This window comes from Bubalus kerabau, chromosome X, assembly GCF_029407905.1.
Source record: "Bubalus kerabau isolate K-KA32 ecotype Philippines breed swamp buffalo chromosome X, PCC_UOA_SB_1v2, whole genome shotgun sequence".
Classification (NCBI taxonomy): domain Eukaryota; kingdom Metazoa; phylum Chordata; class Mammalia; order Artiodactyla; family Bovidae; genus Bubalus; species Bubalus kerabau.
In genome coordinates, this window is record NC_073647.1 from 27,816,695 (window position 1) to 27,840,844 (window position 24,150).

The 24,150-nt window shown below is 40.5% G+C and overlaps 1 protein-coding gene across 1 annotated transcript; it reads right to left on the reverse strand.

Moving 5' to 3' along the window:
• Positions 1-4,732: 4,732 nt before the first annotated feature.
• On the reverse strand, positions 4,733-7,714 carry LOC129639947 (uncharacterized protein CXorf66 homolog). Its single transcript, XM_055565243.1, has 3 exons — positions 7,627-7,714; positions 6,789-6,945; positions 4,733-5,621 (listed from the first exon to the last, which is right to left on the reverse strand). Exons 1-3 carry the CDS (start codon positions 7,712-7,714, stop codon positions 4,733-4,735), a joined length of 1,134 nt encoding a protein of 377 aa, XP_055421218.1.
• Between the last annotated feature and the right edge of the window lie 16,436 nt (positions 7,715-24,150).

Here is a 24,150-nt window from a genome sequence, read left to right on the forward strand (position 1 = left end):
GTCCAGTCAAAGAAGGGAAGTCCACTTGGGGTTGCTTCACCGGTCATCATAACTATCGACTAAAAGAAGAAGTACAAGTTGAGAGTTGCGAGTTAAGTTTTATTTGGGGCAAAATGAGGACTGCAGCCTGGGGAGGCTGTACATCTATTTTTTGGTTTACACCTGTACTTGGGAAACTAGAGTAAAAGACAAGTTGGGCTTTAGAGTACAAAATGAAGCAGGGTAAAAGCTAACAGAGTTATGCCAAGAGAATGCACTGGTCATAGCAAACACTCTCTTCCAACATCATAAGACTCTACACAGGGACATCAGCAGAGGGTCAATACCAAAATCAGATTGATTATATTCTTTGCAGCCAAATATCGAGAAGCTCTATACAGTGAGGAGAATCAAGACCAGGAGCTGACTGTGTCTCAGATCATGAAGTCCTTATTCCAAAATTCAGACTTAAGTTGAAGAAAGTGGGGAAAACTACTAGACCATTCAGGTATGGCCTAAATCAAATCCCTTTCGATTATACAGTGGAAGTGATTCCACTGTATAGATTCAAGGGATCTTCCAAATAGATTCAAGGGATCAGATCTGATAGACAGAGTGCTTGAAGAACTATGCATGGAGGTTCATAACATTGTACAGGAGGCTGTGATCAAAACCATCTGCAAGGATAAGAAATGCAAAAAGGCAAAATGGTTGTCTGAGGAGGCCTTAGAAATAGCTGAGAAAAGAAGAGAAGTATCAGGCTAAGGAGAAAAGGAAAGATATATCCCTCTGAATGCAGAGTTACAAAGAAGAGCAAGGAGAGATAAGAAAGCCTTTCTAAGTGATCAATGTAAAGAAAGAGAGGAAAACAATAGAATGGGAAAGATTAGAGATCTCTTCAAGAAAATCAGAGATACCAAGGGAACATTTCATGCAAAGATGGGTACAATAAAGGACAGAAATTATATGGACTTACAGAAGCTGAAGATATTAAGAAGAGGTGGCAAGAATACACAAAAGAACTATATAAGAGTATTGACTATGCCAAAGGCTTTGACTGTGTGGATCACAATAAACTGTGGAAAATTCTGAAAGAGATGGGAATACCAGACTACCTGACCGACCTCTTGAGAAACGTGTATGCAGGTCAGGAAGCAACAGTTAGAACTGGACATGGAAGGAAAAGGAGTATGTCAAGGCTGTATATTGTCACCCTGCTTATTTAACTTCTATGCAGAGTACATCATGTGAAATGCTGGGCTGGATGAAGCACAAGCCCAAATCAAGATTGCTGGCAGAAATATCAGTTACCTCAGATATGCAGATGACACCACACTTATGCCAAAAAGCAAAGAGGAACTAAGAGCCTCTTGATGAAAGTGAAAGAGGAGAGTGAAAAAGCTGGCTTAAACTAAACATTCAAAAACCGAAGATCATGGCATCTGGTCCCATCAGTTGAGTTCAGTTCATTTCAGTCGCTCAGTTGTGTCCAACTCTATACAACCCCATGGACTGCAGTGCGCCATCTTCCCTGTCCATCACCAACTCCCAGAGCTTTCTCAAACTCATGTCCATTGAATCAGTGATGCTATTCAACCATCTCACCCTCAGTCATTCCCTTCTCCTGCCTTCAATCTTTGCCAGCATCAGGGTCTTTTCCGGTCCCATCACTTCATGGCAAATAGAGGGGGAAACAATGGAAACAGTGACAGATTTTGTTTTCTTGCACTCCAAAATCACTGCAAAAGATGACTGCAGTCATGAAATTCAAAACTCTCGCTCCTTGGAAGAAAAGCTATGACCAACCTAGACAGCATATTAAAAAGCAGAGACATTGCTGAGAAAGGTCCGTCTGGTCAAAGCTAAGGTTTCTCCAGTACTCATGTATTGATGTGAGAGTCGGACCATAAAGAAAGTTGAGTGCTGAAGAATTGATGCTTTTCATCTGTGGTGTTGTAGAAGACTCTTGAGAGTCCCTTGGACTGCAAGGAGATCAAACCAGTCAATCCTAAAGGAAATCAACCCTGAATATTTATTAGAAGGGCTGATAATGAAGCTGAAGCTCTAATACTTTTGGCCACCTAATGGGAAGAACTGACTCATTGGAAAAGCCCCTGATGCTGGGAAAGATTGAAGGCGGGAGGAGAAGGGGACGACAGAGGATGAGATGGTTGGATGGCATCACCAACGTGATGGACATGAGTTTGAGTAGGCTCCAGGAGTTGGTGACAGACAAGGAAGCCTGGTGTGCTGCAGTCCATGGGGTCATATAGAGTCGGACATGACTGGGCTACTGAACTGAACTGAAGTGAACTTGGAAAACTATAGGACATTGATTGAAGAAACTGATGATGACACAAACAGATGGAATGATATACTGTGCTCATGGAGTTAAAGAATTACTATTGTTAAAATGACCACACTTCCTGGGAAATCTACAGATTCAATGCAATCCCTATCAAAGTACCAATGGCATTTTTCACAAATCTAGAACAAATATTTGTTCATCTACCTTTGTAAACAAAATGACCTCATGCTGACCTATATACATCCAAGACCCAAAGCTATAAAATCAAAAAATAGGGAATTCCCTGGTGGTCCAGAATCCAGTGGTTAACCCTCATTTCTTTCACTTTCGTGGGACAGGATTTGCTCCCTGTTTGGGGAATTAAGATCCCACAAATTGTGTGGTGTGGCCATGAAAAACCCCCACAAAATACAAGAAAAAATAGATATAAAAATTAAAAAATGTTTTAAGTAAAAAATAAAATAAAATATATAAATACATTTTAAAATGTTAAAACATTAAAATAAAAAATGCTTTGGCAGTGGCACTGATCATCATTCAAATCTTGGCTGTGGAGTCAGATGGCCCTCACATCAAATTCCTGCTTAAATGTAAACGTAGGTAGGTCATTTCAGCATTTTGTGACCTTAGATTGTTAATCTGTCAAATGACAAAAACAGTACAATTTAGTAATTAATGCAGTGTCATTTATTTGAGGGAAAACAACCCATGGGTTAGGGGTGCCCAGTGCCTCACAAGCAGTGGAACACTCTTACAGAGGGATTTTAGCAAGAATGGGTATTGCAGAGCATTAAGAGAGGCGATGTAGAAATAAGGCATGATTGGCTAAGAAGTCAAGGATTTCCTGATAAGGCTAGTAGGTCTATTTTCTAGGGTAAGATAAGCTAGCAAAAGTTGAATTGGATGATTGTGATTAATGTATTTTAGGTTTCCTAGACAGTAAGGTGTTTCCTGTGAGTGTGGGCTGACAAGGGTTTCAATTTGCTTGTGGGCCACTCCGGCTGCCTCCATTTTGTGAGTCCCAATATTCAGATTTCCTTTATCAGTGGGAAATGATGCCTGTCTCCTCTTTCAGATTTGTTATGAAGCCAAAATAGCCATAAATTTCCTGATTACTTTAAAGTTATAGGAATAAATGATATTAACAAAAAGAAACCATAAGAATTTATTTTTATTAGATCATCAGCACTTAGCCAAACTATAATCTTGAAGGCTGCAAGTTAGTCAACCTGCCGTCTCTCTGAATCCCGGTTTACATCTGCAAGAATGTTGACTAAGTGTGGCCCATCCATGACAATCAGGTTATGGTTTGAGGAGTCATCATTCACTTGCATTAACTGTTATTGACCTGTCTCTCTCCCACAATCTTTGATCTGTATCCTTGCAAGTGTCTCTCAGACATTGCCTGTCATTTTGGGATCTGCTTCATGATCAGTTCTAGGCCATTGCCCTCAAGAGTTTTCATTTATCTGGTTACTCATCTGTCTCTAGCTGAGACAATATTTTTAGAAATCTGTCAATCTTCAAGTAACTTTTTGATTGCACTCTTGTTCTGAGTCAAAGCAAGTTCCCCAACTAGATTCACAAAGTTCCTTCTGGACTTTAGCATGCCATAAATAAGAACTGGCATGGTCAAATAAATACTTTTTTAAAAAGGAAATGACTATCAGGAATTTTCACAGTGCAGCCAGAACCAAGTACACAGAGCCATTTCTGCCATGCACTGGGCACCATAGAAAGACAGTCTTAAATTCTGAGGACACTATGTCAAAATTAAAAAAAAATAGTTGGATTGAGACTTCAATTGAGGGCTAATCCAAGGGAAAGAGGAGCCCAGGGTACCCATCTTGCAATACCTTTCTATATTTGTGTGTGTTTGATTATGGTTCCCATCCAACTGTGTGCCTGTGTCCAACTCTTTTTGACTCCATGGACTATAGCACTTTAGGCTCCTCTGTCCATGGAATTTCCCAGGCAAGTATACAGGAGTGAATTGCTATTTCCTCCTCCAAAGTATCTTCCTGACCCAGGGATTGAACTCAGGTATCTGGCATTGGCAGGCAGATTCTTTACCACTGCACCAGCTGGGAAGCCCATCCAAGTGACCAGATCTACACTGTTGTTGTTGTTGTTCAGTCACTAAGTCTTGTCCAACTCTTTGTGACCACATGGACTGCAGCACACCAGGCTTCCCTGTCCCTCACCATCTCCTGGAGTTTTCCCAAGCAGATCTAAGATACCTCCAAAACAGATTTATATATCTAAAATGCAATAATAATTACAAAAAAATCAGTTGTTATGTCACACATTTATTTACTATTTTTCAAGTAAATTGCCTAGAGATGGATAGATCTAATCTCAATAGTGAAAACTCCAAGTGGAGTTTTCTTCTACCAGGTTCTTAAATATGGTGAGAATATAATAGTTGTTAGAAGTTTGCTTCTTCTACATAGGTGGTCCTTTTTTTTTTTCCCCCTGAGGCCTTAAATTATTTTGGGAGGTTTTATAGATGGCTTCCTTGCATTTTATATTGCACATAATAGTCGCCTCCTTGTCACTTTCATCATCACTGTTACATGTGAAATGGCTATCATTCATGTTGCCATACAGTGCATTATCCTTGGGCTCTGTCTTGTGAAATGACTTGTAACAGTGCTTCAGTTCACGTGAAAAATCTGGAACTAGAACATGCTTCATATTCCTTTCTGAAATATGAGTGATGAATGGCTCAGAAGAAGCACTGCAAACAAGGCATATTTCCTTGTAGCACTGACAAAAATTCACTGGTTGAGGCCTAGATAATATTTCTGCACTATCTTCACTAGACGGACTTTTTAGTTTATGACGTCTCTGAAGTTTGGTCAGTTTCACTACATTTGATTGCTCAGGGACACTTTGACTCTTTGCATAGGGTGGAGAAGTTTTGGTTGGCTTGACCAGACATTGTAGACTTGATGGCCAAGTTGGCGTGATGGCCTTCTTTGGATAGGATGGACTGACCTGACTTGACCTGATATGCTTATGGGCATGAGCCCGCCTATGTGCCTTTTTTGGACTTCGTGTTCTATGCAATTTTTTCTGGGGGAGTGATCCTAACTCTCTTTTGGGAGTTGATGACTTGGATGGGTTTTTTTGACTTGAGGGCCTGACTAACTTTTTTGCTCTTAAAGGTACAGAGGCTTTTTGTCGACTTGAGGGCCGAGATGATTTATCTATACTAGACAGCACGGATTGTTTTTCTGGATTGCCTGGACCAGCAGTCAGTGACTTGGAGTCAGTGAATGATATTTTAGATGATGTGGATGATGCCTCGGTGATGCCTTCTTGCTTGACCCTGAAAATACAGAAGATTTGGAGTATGACAATTTAATTCAGGAGAGTACTCCTGCTATCACTGGAAAACATGGACTGTTGTGTCAGTTTAGACTTCTGGGTTTTTTTTTTTTTTTTTTTTGGCTCTAGCAGGAAAATTGAACACAGTAAGAATTGGAGTGTGGTGAAAACCATGACTCAGGTTACAGATTTGAACTTGTGTTGAATGCTTTTTCTTTTTCTTAATTTTGTTGTTTCAACCACAATAGATAACCATATAGTCATGTATGGAATGACACAAACTTGTTTCAAATCTACTGTTGAGAGGGAGAGAAAGAATTTTATCTATTCCAGAAATTAAACTTTTTCTAAAAAAGCCACAAGTTGATATGCAACTGAGGCACAAATGTCACAACTTGTCACATAAAAAAGTCTTTAGACCAAATTGATTGTTTTCCTATCATATTTGCACCATTAAATTTTGTAACCATGCTTATTTATCCCCACAAGATTACTCTAAAACCAAAGGAATAGAACAGTGGTATATTTGGTCACCAGTCCTTGGATTGGGAAATTTTTAGGGACCCAGTATGTCAGAGCCAGCCTGATCCTCCTATATGAAAGGCAGGGACTAGGGTCCTTTAACACCATTAATAAATTTTCATTTATTACATCTTAAAATGATAGATTATTCAAAATGTGTTACCATCTTTGGAATGCAGAGACCCAACTCCTTCTCTCTCCCCTGAGAAGATTTTAATTCTGTCTTATTTAGATAGCCATTCCCTCTTTTTCTAGACTCAATTTAGAATGAATTCATCAGCCTGGGATTCAACTGAACCCTGAATAGGAGATAGTTTTGGCTAAAGTTGATAATGTACTTGAGATCATTTAAGAGCTTCATTTAAGTGAACATATCCAACCCACAAGATGTTGGTAGCTCTTTTGAAGTCTAAAGTTAATGTTAAGTAACCACAACAACAGTGAACCAGTCTACATGTACCTGCATGCACGTGTGCAGGCACAGGCATGCATGCACACATCCCCCCCTCCCACCAACTCCCGCCCCTTGTATTTTTAATTCATAGGTGTAAGACTTATGTGGCTGCTTTGGGAGTTATAGTGAAGAACCCAGTGTGCACCCCTCACCCCACCCCTTTTATTTTTAATTCAGAGGTGTAAGACTTACATTGTTGCTCTATGGGATTCCTCACCCACACAGATATACTGAATAAAGAAATAACACCTGATAAGAAAGCCGATGATGAGTATAACAGTTAGGACAATGAGTAGATATTGCCTTATTCCCTGCATTCTGCCTTGCTTGGATTCAGCATGTGTAGATCCTGTGAAAGAAAATGTATCATCAGAACATGTGCTACGTAACCAAGTTTGCTTCCATTTTGATGGGGTTTTGTTACTATAGGTAAAAGTCAAATCTCATCATTTATTTCTTTAAACATGATGTGTCCACTGTCATTTTCCTCCCTCTGTCACGTCCCCAGCCAGCCACAGTCTAGAAGCCAAATCTTGGAGCTATGTCTGGCTAATCAGTATAATTACCTAGGTTACCCCACATTGTGGCTTGTTCAACTCATGACCTAGGTTTTTGAGTGTGTGAATTCACTTGAGTGTTGTTGTGTGTGTGAATGTGTATGTTGGGAAAGAGGATGGTACAAGAAAAAAAATTTCTTGAAACGTAGTGTGTGTTAGGTGCCATGCTAGATTCACTCACATAGAATTTTCTAGATTTGCTTGTGGGAGTGGGGGCAGGGGTTAGTGGATTAGGTGGGGAAGGGGAATGAAAAGGGACAATATGGCTGTACTCTTTATGTTTCTATGTTGTTTGGAATTTTTACACGAAAGTAAATCTCTCAGATGTTGTCCTAGAAATTCTTGAAGACCTACTCATAGTAACCTAGAAGAAACAGCAGATTTCTTAAACACAGCTAGCTTGTCTAATTAAGTACTTGAATGTATTTAAAATAATAGATCATAATTTCTCACTTTTAAGGTTAGGGACATACCTGCAGAAGCAGAGCCATTGCTTTCATTTCTATTTAAACAACTATTTGTCCAAATTGATAAAAGGAGAACATAAATTAAGAGATTCATGTCCAGGACCTTGTTGATAGGTTTCATTTGCCAAGGAAACTACTGAATTTAATCTGGCTCAGCTTGTTTTAGGGGGCTATGACTTCATAATCATTCTATGTCATATCCTGACAGCATAATCTCACCATGGAGAGGCATGAGCTCCTGTATACAAATATTATGAAAAGACTTTTAATCACTTATTTCTCCATTACATCAAATATTCTGTCAAATTTGAATCAAAAAGTTTGAGACATTATTAAGCACAGAAGGCAGAGAAAATGGGTTAGCTCTAGATACTGAAGAACTACTTTTCTTTATTAAATGTTAAGCAGGTACTTTACAGCCCTATAGTAGTTACTGTGTGTGATAGAGGTTAAACACACAAGGAGCTATGTCACATCCAAGGAGCAGTGGCTGCGTGGACACAGGAGGGCGAGGAGGAGCTACTCCACCTTCAAGGTCAAGAGGGGCAGCCGTGAGGAGACACCCCTCGTCCAAGGTAAGGAGCAGTGGCTGCGCTTTGCTGGAGCAGTTGTGAAGACATACTCCACGTCCAAGGTAAGAGAAACCCAAGGAAGATGGTAGGTGTTGGGAGAGGGCATCATAGGGCAGACACACTGAAACCATAATCACAGAAAACTAGCCAATCTGATCACAGGGACCACAGCCTTGTCTAACTCAATGAAACTAAGCCATGCTGTGTGGGGCCACCCAAGATGGGAGGGTCATGGTGGAGAGGTCTAACAGAATGTGGTCCACTGGAGAAGGTAATGGCAAACCACTTCAGTATTCTTGCCTTGAGAACCCCATGAACAGTATGAAAATGCAAAATGATAAGATACTGAAAGGGGAACTCCCTGGGTCGGTAGGTACCCAATATGCTACTGGATATCAGTGGAGAAATAACTCCAGAAAGAATGAAATGATGGAGCCAAAGCAAAAAGAATACCCATCTGTGAATGTGACTGGTGATAGAAGCAAGGTCTGATGCTGTAAAGAGCAATATTGCATAGGAACCTGGAATATCAGGTCCATGAGTCAAGACAAATCGGAAGTGGTCAAACAGGAGATGGCAAGAGTGAATGTCAACATTCTAGGAATCAGCGAACTAAAATGGACTGGAATGGGTGAATTTAACTCAGATGACCATTATATCTACTACTGTGGGCAGAAATCCCTCAGAAGAAATGGAATAGCCATCATGGTCTACAACAGAGTCTGAAATGCAGTACTTGGATGCAATCTCAAAAACGACAGAATGATCTCTGTTCATTTCCAAGGCAAACCATTCAGTAACATAGTGATCCAAGCCTATGCCCCAACCAGTAACACTGAAGAAGCTGAAGTTAACGGTTCTATGAAGACCTACAAGACCTTTAAGAACTAATACCCCAAAAAGATGTCCTTTTCATTATAGGGAACTGGAATGCAAAAGTAGGAAGTCAAGAAACGCCTGGAGTAACAGGCAAACTTGGCCTTGGAGTACAGAATGAAGCAAGGCAAAGGCTAATAGAGTTTTGCCAAGGGAACGCACTGGTCATAGCAAACACCCTCTTGCAACAACACAAGAGAAGACTCTGCACATGGACATCACCAGAAGGTCAACACCGAAATCAGATTGATTATATTCTTTGCAGCCAAAGATGGAGGAGCTCTATACAGTCAGCAAAAACAAGACCAGAGGCTGACTGTGGCTCAGATCATGAACTCCTTATTGCCAAATTCAGACTTAAGTTGAAGAAAGTAGGGAAAACCACTAGACCATTCAGTTATGACCTAAATCAAATCCCTTATGATTATACAGTGGAAGTGAGAAATAGATTTAAGGGTGATCTGATAGACAGAGTGCCTGATGAACTATGGTTGGAGGTTTGTGACATTGTACAGGAGACAGAGATCAAGACCATCCGCATGGAAAAGAAATGCAAAAAAGCAAAATAGCTGTCTGGGGAGGCCTTACAAATAGCTGTGAAAAGAACATAAGTGAAAAGCAAAGGAGAAAAGGAAAGATACAGGCATCTGAATGCAGAATTCCAAAGAATAGCAAGGAGAGATAAGAAAGCCTTTCTCGGTGATCAGTGCAAAGTAATAGAGAAAAAGAACAGAATGGGAAATACTAGAGATCTCTTCAAGAAAATTAGAGATACCAAGGGAACATTTCATGCAAGGATGGGCTTGATAAAGGACAGAAATGGAATGGGCCTAACAGAAGCAGAAGATATTAAGAAAAGGTGGAAAGAATACACAGAAGAACTGTACAAAAAAGATCTCCATGACCCAGATAATCATGATGGTGTGATCACTCACCTAGAGCCAGACATCCTGGAATGTGAAGTCAAGTGGGCCTTAGAAAGCATCAATACCAACAAAGCTAGTGGAGGTGATGGAGTTCCAGTTGAGCTATTCCAAATCCTGAAAGATGATGCTGTGAAAGTGCATCTTTTCATGTGTTTGTTAGCCATCTGTATGTCTTCTTTGGAGAAATGTCTGTTTAGTTCTTTGGCCCATTTTTTGATTGGGTCATTTATTTTTCTGGAATTGAGCTGCAGGAGTTGCTTGTATATTTTTGAGATTAATTCTTTGTCAGTTGCTTCATTTGCTTTTATTTTCTCCCATTCTGAAGGCTGTCTTTTCACCTTGCTTAGAGTTTCCATTGTTATGCACAAGCTTTTAATATTATTAATTAGGTCCCATTTGTTTATTTTTGCTTTTATTTCCAATATTCTGGGAGGTAGGTCATAGAGGATCCTGCTGTGATTTATGTCGGAGAGTGTTTTGCGTATGTTCTCCTCTAGGAGTTTTATAGTTTCTGGTCTTACGTTTAGATAGTTAATCCATTTTGAGTTTATTTTTGTGTATGGTGTTAGAAAGTGTTCTAGTTTCATTCTTTTACAAGTGCTTGACCAGTTTTCCCAGCACCACTTGTTAAAGAGATTGTCTTTTCTCCATTGTATATTCTTGCCTCCTTTGTCAAAGATAAGGTGTCCATAGGTGCATGGATTTATCTCGGCTTTCTATTTTGTTGCATTGATCTATATTTCTGTCTTTGTGCCAGTACCATACTGTCTTGATGACTGTGGCTTTGTAGTAGAGCCTGAAGTCAGGCAGGTTGATTCCTCCAGTTCCATTCTTCTTTCTCAAGATTGCTTTGGCTATTCGAGGTATTTGTATTTCCATACAAATTGTGAAATTATTTGTCCTAGCTCTGTGAAAAATACCGTTGGTAGCACGAGAGGGATTGCATTGAATCTATAGATTGCTTTGGGTAGTATATTCATTTTCACTATATTGATTCTTCTGATCCATGAACATGGTATATTTCTCCATCTATTTGTGTCCTCTTTGATTTCTTTCACCAGTGTTTTATAGTTTTCTATATATAGGTCTTTAGTTTCTTTAGGTAGATATATTCCTAAGTATTTTTTTTTTTTCTTTTCGTTGCAATGGTGAATGGGCTTGTTTCCTTAATTTCTATTTCTGTTTACTCATTGTTAGTGTATAGGAATGCAAGCGATTTCTGTGTGCTAATTTTATATCCTGCAACTTTACTATATTCATTGATTAGCTCTAGTAATTTTCTGGTGGAGTCTTTAGGGTTTTCTATGTAGAGGATCTTGTCATCTGCAAACAGCAAGAGTTTTACTTCTTCTTTTCCAGTTTGGATTCCTTTTATTTCTTTTTCTGCTCTGATGGCTGTGGCCAAAACTTCCAGAACTATGTTGAATAGTAATGGTGAAAGTGGGTACCCTTGTCTTGTTCCTGACTTTAGGGGAAATGCTTTCAATTTTTCACCATTGAGGATAATGTTTGCCGTGGGTTTGTCATATATAGCTTTTTATTATGTTGAGGTATGTTCCTTCTATTCCTGCTTCTTGGAGAGTTTTTATCATAAATGGATGTTGAATTTTGTCAAAGGCTTTCTCTGCATCTATTGAGATAATCATATGGCTTTTATTTTTCAATTTGCTAATGTGGTGTATTACATTGATTGATTTGCAGATATTGAAGAATCCTTGCATCCCTGGGATAAAGCCCAGTTGGTCATGGTGTATGATCTTTTTAATGTGTTGTTGGATACTGATTGCTAGAATTTTGTTAAGGATTTTTGCATCTATGTTCATCAGTGATATTGTCCTGTAGTTTTCTTTTTTTGTGGCATCTTTGTCAGGTTTTGGTGTTAGGGTGATGATGGCCTCATAGAATGAGTTTGGAAGTTTACCTTCCTCTGCAATTTTCTGGAAGAGTTAGGGTAGGATAGGCGTTAGCTCTTCTCTAAATTTTTGGTCGAATTCAGCTGTGAAGCCGTCTGGACCTGGGCTTTTTTTGCTGGAAGATTTGTGATTACAGTTTCAATTTCCATGCTTCTGATGGGTCTGTTAAGATTTTCTATTTCTTCCTGGTTCAGTTTTGGAAAGTTGTACTTTTCTAAGAATTTGTCCATTTCTTCCAAGTTGTCCATTTTATGGGCATATAATTGCTGATGGTAGTCTCTTATGATCCTTTGTATTTCTGTGTTGTCTGTTGTGATCTCTCCATTTTCATTTCTAATTTTATTGATTTGATTTTTCTCCCTTTGTTTCTTGATGAGTCTGGCTAATGGTTTGTCAATTTTATTTATCCTTTCAAAGAACCAGCTTTTGGCTTTGTTGAGTTTTGCTATCATCTCTTTTGTTTCTTTTGCATTTATTTCTGCCCTAATTTTTAAGATTTCTTTCCTTCTACTGACCTTGGGGTTCTTCATTTCTTCCTTTTCTAGTTGCTTTAGGTGTAGATTTAGGTTATTTACTTGACTTTTTTCTTGTTTCTTGAGGTATGCCTGTATTGCTATGAACTTTCGCCTTAGCACTGCTTTTATAGTGTCTCACAGGTTTTGGGTTGTTGTGTTTTCATTTTCATTCGTTTCTATGCATATTTTGATTTCTTTTTTGATTTCTTCTGTGATTTGTTGGTTATTCAGAAGCGTGTTGTTCAGCCTCCATATGTTGGAATTTTTAATAGTTTTCCTCCTTATAATTGACATCTAATCTTACTCCATTATGGTCAGAAAAGATGCTTGCAATGATTTCAATTTTTTTGAATTTACCAAGGCTGGCCCTGGATGTGATCTATCCTGGAGAAGGTTCCGTGTGTGCTTGAGAAAAAGGTGAAATTCATTGTTTTGGGGTGAAATGTCCTATAGATATGAATTAGGTCTAACTGGCCTATTGTATCATTTAAAGTTTGTGTTTCTTTGTTAATTTTCTGTTTAGTTGATCTATCCATAGGTGTGAATGGGGGTATTAAATTCTCTGACTATTATTGTGTTATTGTTAATTTCCCCTTTCATACTTGTTAGCATTTGTCTTATATATTGAGGTGCTCCTGTGTTGGGTGCACATATAATTGTTATATCTTCTTCTTGGATTGATCCCTTGATCATTATGTAGTGTCCTTCTTTGTCTCTTTTCACAGCCTGTGTTTTAAAGTCTATTTCATCTGATATGAGTATTGCTGCTTTTGCTTTCTTTTGGTCTCTATTTGCATGGAATATCTTTTTCCAGCCCTTCACTTTCAGTCTATATGTGTCCCTTGTTTTGAGGTGGGTCTCTTGTAGACAACATATATGCTGCTGCTAAGTTGCTTCAGTCATGTCTGACTCTGTGCGACCCCATAGATGGCAGCCCACCAGGCTCCCCCGTCCCTGGGATTCTCCAGGCAAGAACACTGGAGTGGGTTTCCATTTCCTTCTCCAACTCATGAAAGTGAAAAGTGAAAGTGAAGTCGCGCAGTCGTGTACAACTCTTCACGACCCCATGGACTACAGCCTACCAGGCTCCTCCGTCCATGGGATTTTCCAGGCAGAGTACTGGAGTGGGGTGCCATTGCCTTCTCTGATACAACATATATAGGGGTCTTGATTTTGTATCCATACAGCCAGTCTTTGTCTTTTGGTTGGGGCATTCAACCTATTTACGTTTAAGGTAATTATTGATAAGTATGATCCCGTTGCCATTTACTTTATTGTTTTGGGTTTGAGTTTATACACCCTTTTTGTGTTTCCTGTCTAGAGAATATCCTTTAGCATTTGTTGGACAGCTGGTTTGATGGTGCTGAATTCCCTCAGCTTTTGCTTGTCTGTAAAGCTTTTGATTTCTCCTTCATATTTGAATGAGATCCTTGCTGGGTACAGTAATCTTGTCTGTAGGTTATTTCCCTTCATCACTTTAAGTATGTCTTGCCATTCCCTCCTGGCCTGAAGAGTTTCTATTGAAAGATCAGCTGTTATCCTTATGGGAATCCCCTTGTGTGTTATTTTTCCCTTGCTGCTTTTAATATTTGTTCTTTGTGTTTGATCTTTGTTAATTTGATTAATATGTGTCTTGGGGTGCTTCGCCTTGGGTTTATCCTCTTTGGGACTCTCTGGGTTTCTTGGACTTGGGTGATTATTTCCTTCCACATTTTAGGGAAGTTTTCAACTATTATCTCCTCAAGTATTTTCTCATGGTCTTTCTTTTTGTCTTCTTCGACTCCTATGATTCGAATGTTGGAGCGTTTAATATTGTCCCAGAGGTCTCTGAGGTAGTCCTCATTTCTTTTAATTCATTTTTCTTTTTTCCTCTCTGATTCATTTATTTCTACTGTTCTATCTTCTACTTCACTAATCCTGTCTTCTGCCATCCTTAATACTATTATTTGTTGCCTCCAGAGTTTTTGATCTCATTTATTGCATTATTCATTATATATTGACTCTTGTTTATTTCTTCTAGGTCCTTGTTAAACCTTTCTTGCATCTTCTCAATCCTTGTCTCCAGGCTATTTATCTGTGATTCCATTTTTATTTCAAGATTTTGGATCATATTCACTATCATTATTTGGAATTCTTTATCAGGTAGATTCCCTATCTCCTCCTCTTTTGTTTGGTTTGGTGGGCATTTATCCTGTTCCTTTACCTGCTGGGTATTCCTCTGTCTCTTCATCTTGTTTATATTGCTGCATTTGGGGTTGCCTTTCTGTATTCTGGCAGTTTGTGGAATTCTCTTTATTGTGGAGTTTTCTCGCTTTGGATGGGGTTGTATTGGTGGCTTGTCAAGGTTTCTTGATTAGGGAAACTTGTGTAGCTGTTCTGGTGTGTGGAGCTGGATTTCTTCTCTCTGGAGTGCAATGAAGTGTCCAGTAATGAGTTATGAGATGTTAGTGGTTTTGGAGTAACTTTGGGCAGCCTGTATATTGAAGCTCAGGGCTGTGTTCCTGTGTTGCTGGAGAATGTGCATGGTATGTCTTGCTCTGGAACTTGGTGGCCCTTGGGTGGTGCTTGGTTTCAGTGTAGGTATGGAGGCATTTGATGAGCTCCTATTGATTAATGTTCCGTGGAGTCAGGAGTTCTCTGATGTTCTCAGGATTTGGACTTAAGCCTCCTGCTTCTGGTTTTCAGTCTTATTTTTACAGTAATCTCAAGACTTCTTCTATACAGCACCTTTTATAAAACATCTAGGTTAAAGATGAAAAGTTTCTCCACAGTGAGGGACACCCAGAGAGGTTCACAGAGTTACATGGAGAAGAGAAGAGGGAGGAGGGAGTTAGAGGTGACCTGAATGAGATGAGGTGGAATCAAATGAGGAGAGAGCAAGCTAGCCAGTAATCACTTCCTTATGTGCGTTCCACAGTCTGGATTGCTCAGAGATGTTCACGGAGTTATACAGAGAAGAGAAGAGTGAGGAAGGAGACAGAGGTGGCCAGGAGGATAAAAGGGGGGAATGAAAAGGAGAGAGACAGATCCTGCCAGTAATCAGTTCCCTAAGTGTTCTCCACCGTCTGGAACTCAAAGAGATTCACAGAGTTGGGTAGAGAAGAGAAGGGGGAGGGAGGAGACAGAGGCGACCTGGTGGAGAAAAAGGAGAATCCGAAGGAGGAGAGAGCAATCAAGCCAGTAATCTCGCTCACAATGAAAATGGGTACTGAAGATTGGGTTCTTAAAGGTACAAAATTGATTACAAATACCAAAAAGCAAAGATTAAAAATCTAGAGAAGAGGTTGGATTTTCAAAAATACAATATTAAAGAAAAGAATAAAAGAAAAAAAAGTCACAAAAATTATCAAAAAAATAAAAAATATATATATATATGAAGTTTGCTTTAAAAAATAATCTTTTTTTTTTGACAAGTAATTGTAGGTTGTACAAATGAAAATTAAAGGAGTAATAGAGGACTTAAAAATTTAAAAAAGTTTTAAAAAAAAGGAAAAAAAAAGAATGATCATAAAAATAGAAAAAATATATCTAAGACTTTCTCTGCTGTTGTTGTGGGCAGTGTGGGGTCAGTTCATTTTCGGATAGTTCCTTGGTCCGGCTTATATTTCTCAAGATCTATAGGCCCCTTCCTATGTAGTCGATACTAACAACAGGGTTTTAATCTATTGCACCTGTCACTTCCAAGGTGGTTCCCTCTGTTTTAGCTTCTTCTGTTTGCTGGTCTCTTCAGTGTCTGATTTCTGTCCTGACACAAGGGGGGCGGTGGTGGACACTTTTTTTAGGTTCACTTGTTCAGTCGCACTGTGGGGAGGGAGGGATGCTGCAAACAAATAACACTGGCATGTGCTCGCAGTGTCTCAGCCCCATTAGGCCTGCTTTCGCTCACAGCGAGTGTGCCCTCCCTGCCCACACAGCTCAGGCTCTAGGTTGCTCTGCCAGGATCCGTCCAAGGCCGGCCCTGGGCTGCATGCACCTCCCAGGTCTAAGCCGCTCAGGTTCAGGCACTTGGGTATTCCTCAGAGGCACAGACTCCATTGGGCCTGCGTTTTGTGCCCTTCCCAGGTCCGAGCAGCTCAGGTGATGAGGTGTTTGGCGAGCACGGTCGCTGCGACTTATCACCTCTCCCATCCCTGCTGCTCGGTTTTCTGGGTGTACAACAGACGCACCTTCTCAGGCGGATGATGACTGTCTAGAACCCACTTAGTTAGCAAAAAAGCTTGCTTGCAGTTTGGTAGATAATGTCTCTCTGGGGCTGTGATTGTCCCCTTCCGACTCTGGCTGCCTGTCACCGGAGGGGGATGGTCTGCTGCCGGCTAATTCTGTTCAGTCCTTTGTTCTGTGTGCAGTCCTGGCTGTGTCTTAGGGCTTTTCACGTGGTAGCTATCCCACAGTCTGGTTTGCTAGCCCAAGTTAGTTCGCTCTGATTACCCTCAGGATATTCAGGCCTGATCCTTACTCTAAGCAATGCAGCCCACGCCTCCCTGCCCAGCCCCAGCTTGCTAGTGGTGGATGCAGGCATCTGCGCTGCTTCTCCACTGGGGGAATTACCGTTGGGCTCATAATCTGTGGGTTTTAATTGTTTATTTATTTTTCCTCCCTGTTATGTTGCCCTCTCTGGTTCCAAGGCTCACCACAGACTCGGCAGTGAGAGTGTTTCCTGGTGTTTGGAAACCTCTCTCTTTTTAAGACTCCCTTCCTGGAACGGAGCTCTGTCCCTACCTCTTTTGTCTCTTATTTTGTCTTTTATATTTTTTCCTACCGCTTTTCAAAGACAATGGGCTACTTTTCTGGGTGCCTGATGTCCTCTGCTGGCATTCAGAAGTTGTTTTGTGGAATTTACTCAGCATTTAAATGTTCTTTTGATGAATTTGTGGGGGAGAAAGTGGTCTCCCCGTCCTATTCCTCTGCCATCTTAGGACCGCCTCCTGTTAAGATCTTCTATTTCTTCCTGGTTCAGTTTTGTAAGGTTATACTTCTCTAAGAATTTGTCCATTTTTTCCAAGTTGTCCATTTTATTGGCATATAATTGCTCATAGTAGTCTCTTATGATCTTTTGCATTTCTGTGTTGTCTGTTATGATTTGTCCATTTTCATTTCTAAGTTTTATTGATTCAATTCTTCTCCTTTTTTTTTTTCTTGATGAGTCTGGCTAACGGTTTGTCTATTTTATCTATCTTCTCAGAAAACCAGCTTTTAGTTTTGTTCATCTTTGTTATAGTCTCCTTCGTTTCTTTTTCACTTCTGCTCTGATTTTTATGATTTCTTTCCTTCTACTAATTTTGGGGTCCTTCTGTTCTTCTTTTTCTAGTTTCTCTAGGTGTAAAGTTAGGTTGTTTATTTGATATTTCTCTTGTTTCTTGAGGTAGGCTTGTATGGCTATGAACCTCCCTCTCAGCACTTCTTTTACCTAATCCCATAGTTTGTGGGTTGTTGTGTTTTCATTATCATTTGTTTCTATGCATTTTAAAATTTCTTCTGTGATCTGTTGTTTATTCAGTAGTGTGCTATTTAGCATCCATGTTTGTTTTTTTTTTTAAGATTCTCCCCCCGCCCCACCCCGTAGTTGACATCTAATCTTCCTGCATTGTGAGCAGAAAAGATGCTTGAAATGGTTTTAATTTTTAAAAATTTACCAAGGCTAGATTTATGGTCGAGGATGTGTTCTATCCTTGAGGATGTTCCATGTACACATGAGAAAAAGGTGAAATCCATTGTTTTTGGGTGAAATGCCCTGTAGATATCAATTAAGTCTACCTGGTCCATTGTATCATTTAAAGCTTGTGTTTCCTTGGTAATTTTCTGTTTGGTTGATGTATCCATAGGTGTGTGGGCTATTAAAGTCCCTCACTATTATTGTGTTACTGTTAATTTCCCCTTTAATAGTTGTTAGCATTAGCCTTACGTATTAAGGTACTCCTATGTTGAGTGCATATATATTTATAATTGTTATATCATCTTGGATTGATCCTTTGATCATTATGTAGTGTCCTTCTTTGTCTCTTATCACAGTATTTATTTCAAGGTCTATTTTATCTGTTATGAGTATTGCTACTCCTGCTTTCTTTTGGTTTCCATTTGCATGAAATATATTTTCCAGCTCTTCATTTTCAGTCTGTATGTGTCCCTAGGTTTGAGTTGGGTCTCTTGTAGATAGCATATATGGGGTCTTGTTTTTTTATCCATTTGGCCAGGCTTTGTCTTTTGGTTGGAGCATTTACATTTAAGGTAATTATTGATAAATATGATCCCATTACCATTTATGATGTTGTTTGGGGTTTGATTTTATAAACTTTTTCGTGTGTTTCCTGTCTAGAGAAGATCCTTTAGCACTTGTTGAAGAGCTGGCTTGGTGGTGCTGAATTCTCTCAGCTTTTGCTGTTCTGTCAAGCTTTTGATTTCTCCTTCATATCTGAATGAGATCCTTGCTGGGTAGAGTAATATTAGTTGTATGTTTTTCTCTTTCATCACTTTAAGTATGTCCTGCCATTCTCTTCTGGCCTGAACAGTTTCTAATGAAAGATCAGGTGTTATCCTTATGAGGATCCCCTTGTGTGTTGTTTGTTGCTTTTTCCTTGCTGCTTTTAATATTTGCTCTTTGTGTTTCATTTTTTTTTTTAACTTTGATATGTGTCTTGTGGTGTTTTGCCTTGGGTATATGCAGAGTACATCATGAGAAACACTGAGCTGGAAGAAGCACGAGCTGGAATCAAGATTGCTGGGAGAAATATCAATAACCTTAGATATGCAGATGACACCACCCTTATGGCAGAAAGTGAAGAAGAACTAAAGAGCTTCTTGATGAAAGTGAAAGACGAGAGTGAAAAAGTTGGCTTAAAGCTCAACAATCAGAAAACTAAGATCATGGCATCTGGTCCCATCACTTCATGGCAAATAGATGGGGAGACAGTGGAAATAGTGGCTGACTTTATTTTTCTGGGCTCCAAAATCACTGCAGATGGTGACTGCAGCCATGAAATTAAAACACACTTACTCCTTGGAAGGAAAGTTATGACCAACCTAGACAACATATTAAAAAGCAGAGACATTACTTTGTCAACAAAGGTCTGTCTAGTCAAGGCTATGGTTTTTCCAATGGTCATGTATGGATGTGAGAGTTGGACTACAAAGAAAGCTGAGCACTGAAGAATGATGCTTTTGAACTGTGGTGTTGGAGAAGACTCTTGAGACTCCCTTGGACTGCTAGGAGATCCAACCAGTCCATCCTAAAGGAGATCAGTTCTGAGTGTTCATCGGAAGGACTGATGTTGAAGCTGAAGCTCCAATACTTTGGCCACCTGATGCGAAGAGCTGACTCATTTGAAAAGACCCTGATGCTGGGAAAGATTGAGGGCATGAGGAGAAGGGGGCGACAGAGGATGAGATGCTTGGATGGCACCACAGACTCAATGGACATGGGTTTGGGTGGACTCTGGGAGTTGGTGATGGACAGGGAGGCCTGGCATGCTGCTGTTCATGGGGTCTCAAAGAGTTGGACACAACTGAGCAACTGAACTGAACTATCTTGTTTTGGACTCTCTGGGTTTCTTGGACTTGGGTGGCTATTTCCTTCCCCATTTAAAAGAAGTTTTGGACTAATATCTCATGCTCTTTCTTTCTGTCTTCTTCTTTTTGGACACCTATGCTTCGAATGTTGGGGCATTTAACGTTGTCCCAGAGGTCTCTGAGTTTGTCCTCATTTCTTTTAATTCTTTATTCTTTTTTTCTCTCTGCTTCATTTATTTCTACCATTCTATCTTCCATCTCACTTATCCTCTCTTCTACCTTAGTTATTCTAGTGTTGCTTCCCTCCAGGGTGCTTGTAATCTCAGTTATTGCATTGTTCATTACTGACTGACTCTTTGTTTCTTCTAGATCCTTACTGAACATTTCTTGCATCTTCTCAATCCTGTCTCTAGTATATTTATCTGTAAGTCAGTTTTGTTTTCAAGATTTTGGATCATCTTTACTGTCATCATTCTGAATTATTTTATAAGTAGACTTCCTATCTCCTCCTCTTTCATTTGGCTTGGTGGGTTTTTATCATGTTCCTTCCCCTGCTGAATGTTTGTCTGGCTTTTCATTTTGTTTAGCTTGCTGTGTTTGGGGTGCCTTTTCTGCAGGCTGAAAGTTCATGATTCCTTTTACTTGTGGAGTCTGCTTCCTGTGGGTGGGGTTGGACCAGTGGTTTGTCAAGGTTTCCTGGTTGGGGGAGCTCTGTGTCTGTGTTCTGGTGGGTGGAGCTGGATCTCTTTCCTCTGGAGTACATTGAAGTGTTCAGTAGTGAGTTTTGGGTGAGCTCTTCTCTATTAATGCTCCCTGGAGTCAGGAGTACTCTGATGTTCTAAAATTCTGGAGTTTAGCCTCCTGCCTCTGGGTTTTGGTCCTCCTCTTACAGTAGCCTCAAGGCTTCTCCATGCATACTGCACAGAAGAGAAAATCCCTAGGTTAATGAAGAAACAACTCTCCACATCCAGGAACACCCAAAGAGACTCAGAGTTATATAAAGAAGAGAACAGGGATGAAATAGATAGAGGTGACACAGAGAAGAAAAGGAAGAGTCAAAAGGGAAAAAGAACAATCAAGTTCAGTTCAGTGCAGTGCAGTCACTAATTCATGTCTGACTCTTTGTGATGCCATGGACTGCAGCACACCAGGCTTCCCTGTCCATCACCAACTTCTGGAGCTTGCTCAATCTCATGTCCATCAAGTCGGTGATGCGATACCAGCATCTCATCCTCTGTCGTCCCCTTCTCCTGCCTTCAGTCTTTCCCAGCAGCAGGGCCTTTTCCAATGAGTCAGTGCTTCGGATCAGGTGGCCAAAGTATTGGAGTTTTCAGCTTCAGCATCAATCCTTCCAATGAATATTCAGGGATGATTTCCCTTAGGATTGACTGGTTGGGTATCCTTGCAGTCCAAGGGACTCTCAAGAGTCTTCTCCAAATCCAAAGGTCAAAAGCATCGATTCTTCAGCACTCAGCTTTCTTTATAGTCCAACTCTCTCACCCATACATGACTACTGGAAAAACCATAGCTTTGAGTAGATGAACCTTTGTTGGCCAAGTAATGTCTTTGCTTTTTAATATGCTGTCTAGGTTGGTCAGAGCTTTTCTTCCAAGGAGCAAGTGTCCTTTAATTTCATGGCTGAAATCACCATCTGCAGTGATTTTGGAGCACAAAAAACAAAGTCCGTCACTGTCTCCATTATTTCTCTATTTGCCATGAAGTGATGGGAGCAGATGTCATGATCTTAGTTTTTTGAATGTTGAGTTTTAAGCCAACTCAACATTATTCAGAGTAATCAAGCCATTATCCAATCCCTAAGTGCTCTCCACAGCCCAGAACACCCAAAGAGATTCATAGAGTTATACAGAATACAGAAGAGGGAGGAAGGAGATAGGAGTGACCCAGAGGAGAAAAAGGAGAGACAAAAGGGGGTAGAGCAATGAAGCCAGTAATCAAATCCCGAAATGAAAATGGATACTGAAGGTTCGATTCTTAAAGGTACAAAATTGATAACAAATATCAAAAAGCAAAGATTAAAAACCTAGAATAGATGTTAGACTCTCAAAAACACAACATAAAAAATTCAAAACAGAATTGATGACAAAAATTTAAAAAATATTCATGGAATTTTTTTAAATAGGGTTTTTGGAAAAAATAATCAGTTCAGTTCAGTTCAGCCATTCAGTCGTGTCTGAATCATTGTGACCTCATGGACTGCAGGAATGGTAAGCTATAAAAATGAAAGTTAAAGGAGTAATAAAGAACTATATGTTTCTTTAAAAATTAAGAAGTGATAATAGTGAAAATATATCTAGGAATTTCTCTGGAGCTGTTGTGGGCAGTGTGTGGTCAGTTCAATGTCAGGTAGTCCATTTTTCAGGCTTGTACTTGTTCTCAAGGCCTATAGTTCTCCCTCAAATGCAAGGTTTCAGCATTAACTTCAGGGTTTTAATTGGTTGCACCTGTGACTTTCAGGGTGTTTCCCCCTTTCCTTTGTTTATTTTGGCAAGTCTGTTTGCAAGACTCTTCAGTGTCTTATTTCCGACCTACAATGAGGGGATGAAGGTGGCCACTTATGTAGGCTCACTTGTTCAGTTGTGCTGTGGGAAGGGAGGGACATGCACTGGCATGTGTGTGGGGGTGCTCACAGTGGATGGATCACACTGGGTTTGCCACAGCCCAAGGGGGCAAGTACTTCCTGGGTCCCCACTGCTCAGGCTCCAGAGTGGTCTGCAAGGGTACTGTCCCAAGTGCACCCTGTTTTTATGCAATTCCCAGGTCTAAGCCACTCAGGTTTTCAGACACTCCGCAAGGGCACAGATCCAGATGGGCTGTGTGTTTTGTGCCCTTTCCAGGTGCAAGCCACTCAGCCAACTGGGTGCTTGGTGAGCACATTGTCCCAGGTAGCCCATGCATTTTATGCACCTATCTGGTCCTGGCTGCTCGGTATCCTGGGTGCGTCATGAGGGCACAGTCACAGGAGTCCGATGTATCTCCAATGGGAAGCTATATAAGGCTTGACACTCTTGGTACATGTGAAGCTTCCAGGATCTCAGGAAGATGTGGTTATCAACTGGCAGAAGCTCACATATCATAAAACAGAAGCAGTATAAATCCCATGGTTGGCGGAGCCTGGTAGGCTGCAGTCCATGGGGTCGCTAGAGTTGGACACTACTGAGCGACTTCACTTTCACTTTTCACTTTCATGCATTGGAGAAGGAAATGGCAACCCGCTCCAGTGTTCTTGCCTGGAGAATCCCAGGGACGGGAAGCCTGGTGTGCTGCCGTCTATGGGGTCGCACAGAGTTGGACACAACTGAAGCGACGTAGCAGCAACAGCAGCAGCAGCATGTATGTAAAAAATTCAATAAAGTCTTTAAAAATGGTCTACATCAAAAAATCTTAAAGAACTATACAGAATAAAAAGTTACAGTCTTGGCCGGTGGGGGAAGGGCCTCTGCACCAAAGGGGCCCAGTCAGCCGGTGGTAGACTCCCAGTGAAGGCACCTGGAAGAGTAGGCCATGAATCCGCAGGCTCGGGTGGAAGCCCGGCCCGTTCCCCAGACCTCCCTGGGACTGGACTCTGACCGAAAGGGCCTAGCATGCGTGGTGAGGCCAGAAACAGCCTAGGGCCTCATGCTGTATGCTCAGTTTTGTTTTTTTCCTCCTGGAGCTCGATCCTGGCCTGGGAGTGCTTCCGGCTTCACATTCTGCACCCTTGGAACTTTGGTTTAGTAATGCTGGCAAGGTCTGAGCAGCCCCAATGTGGAGGTGACACCGGTTTTGTTTTTCCACCCGAAAATGAAAGCCTCTGGAGGGGTATGCATTCTCTACCAGATTATGAGGTTTGCACACTTCAGAGACTCTACTCCCTTGGTAACAGCAACTTCTTGCCATGAATAGATGACTTTCTACTCCTTGTGAAGACTTTGTTAAGAAGCAGGAATAGCTCGAGGATTCTCTAAACAGACAGTGGTCTAGAAAACTGAAATATCTAGAAAACGAATAGTGTATATTTTCAACCAGGTACATTTTTACATTTCTGTTGAGGGCCGTGTCTGCTACTGCATCTGATGGTATCTTAAGAGGGCTTCCACTCCAGAACCTAGATTCACTTCTTTCTCTATGTCCTCACAACACTATGGTTTTGAAAAGCTATCCTTAAGCTGCATTTGCTGGTGTTGGCTCAAGTCTAGACTTATGAATATATGGCTCATTTGAGACT

Excerpts from the sequence above, each read along its gene's own strand:
- LOC129639947 (XM_055565243.1), bottom strand. The coding sequence starts at position 7,714 with ATGAATCTCTTAATTTATGTTCTCCTTTTATCAATTTGGACAAATAGT. Across the intron at positions 6,946-7,626 it reads CAATGGCTCTGCTTCTGCAG|GATCTACACATGCTGAATCC; the intron begins GTATGTCCCTAA and ends TTTCTTTCACAG. Across the intron at positions 5,622-6,788 it reads GAATCCCATAGAGCAACAAT|GGTCAAGCAAGAAGGCATCA; the intron begins GTAAGTCTTACA and ends CTGTATTTTCAG.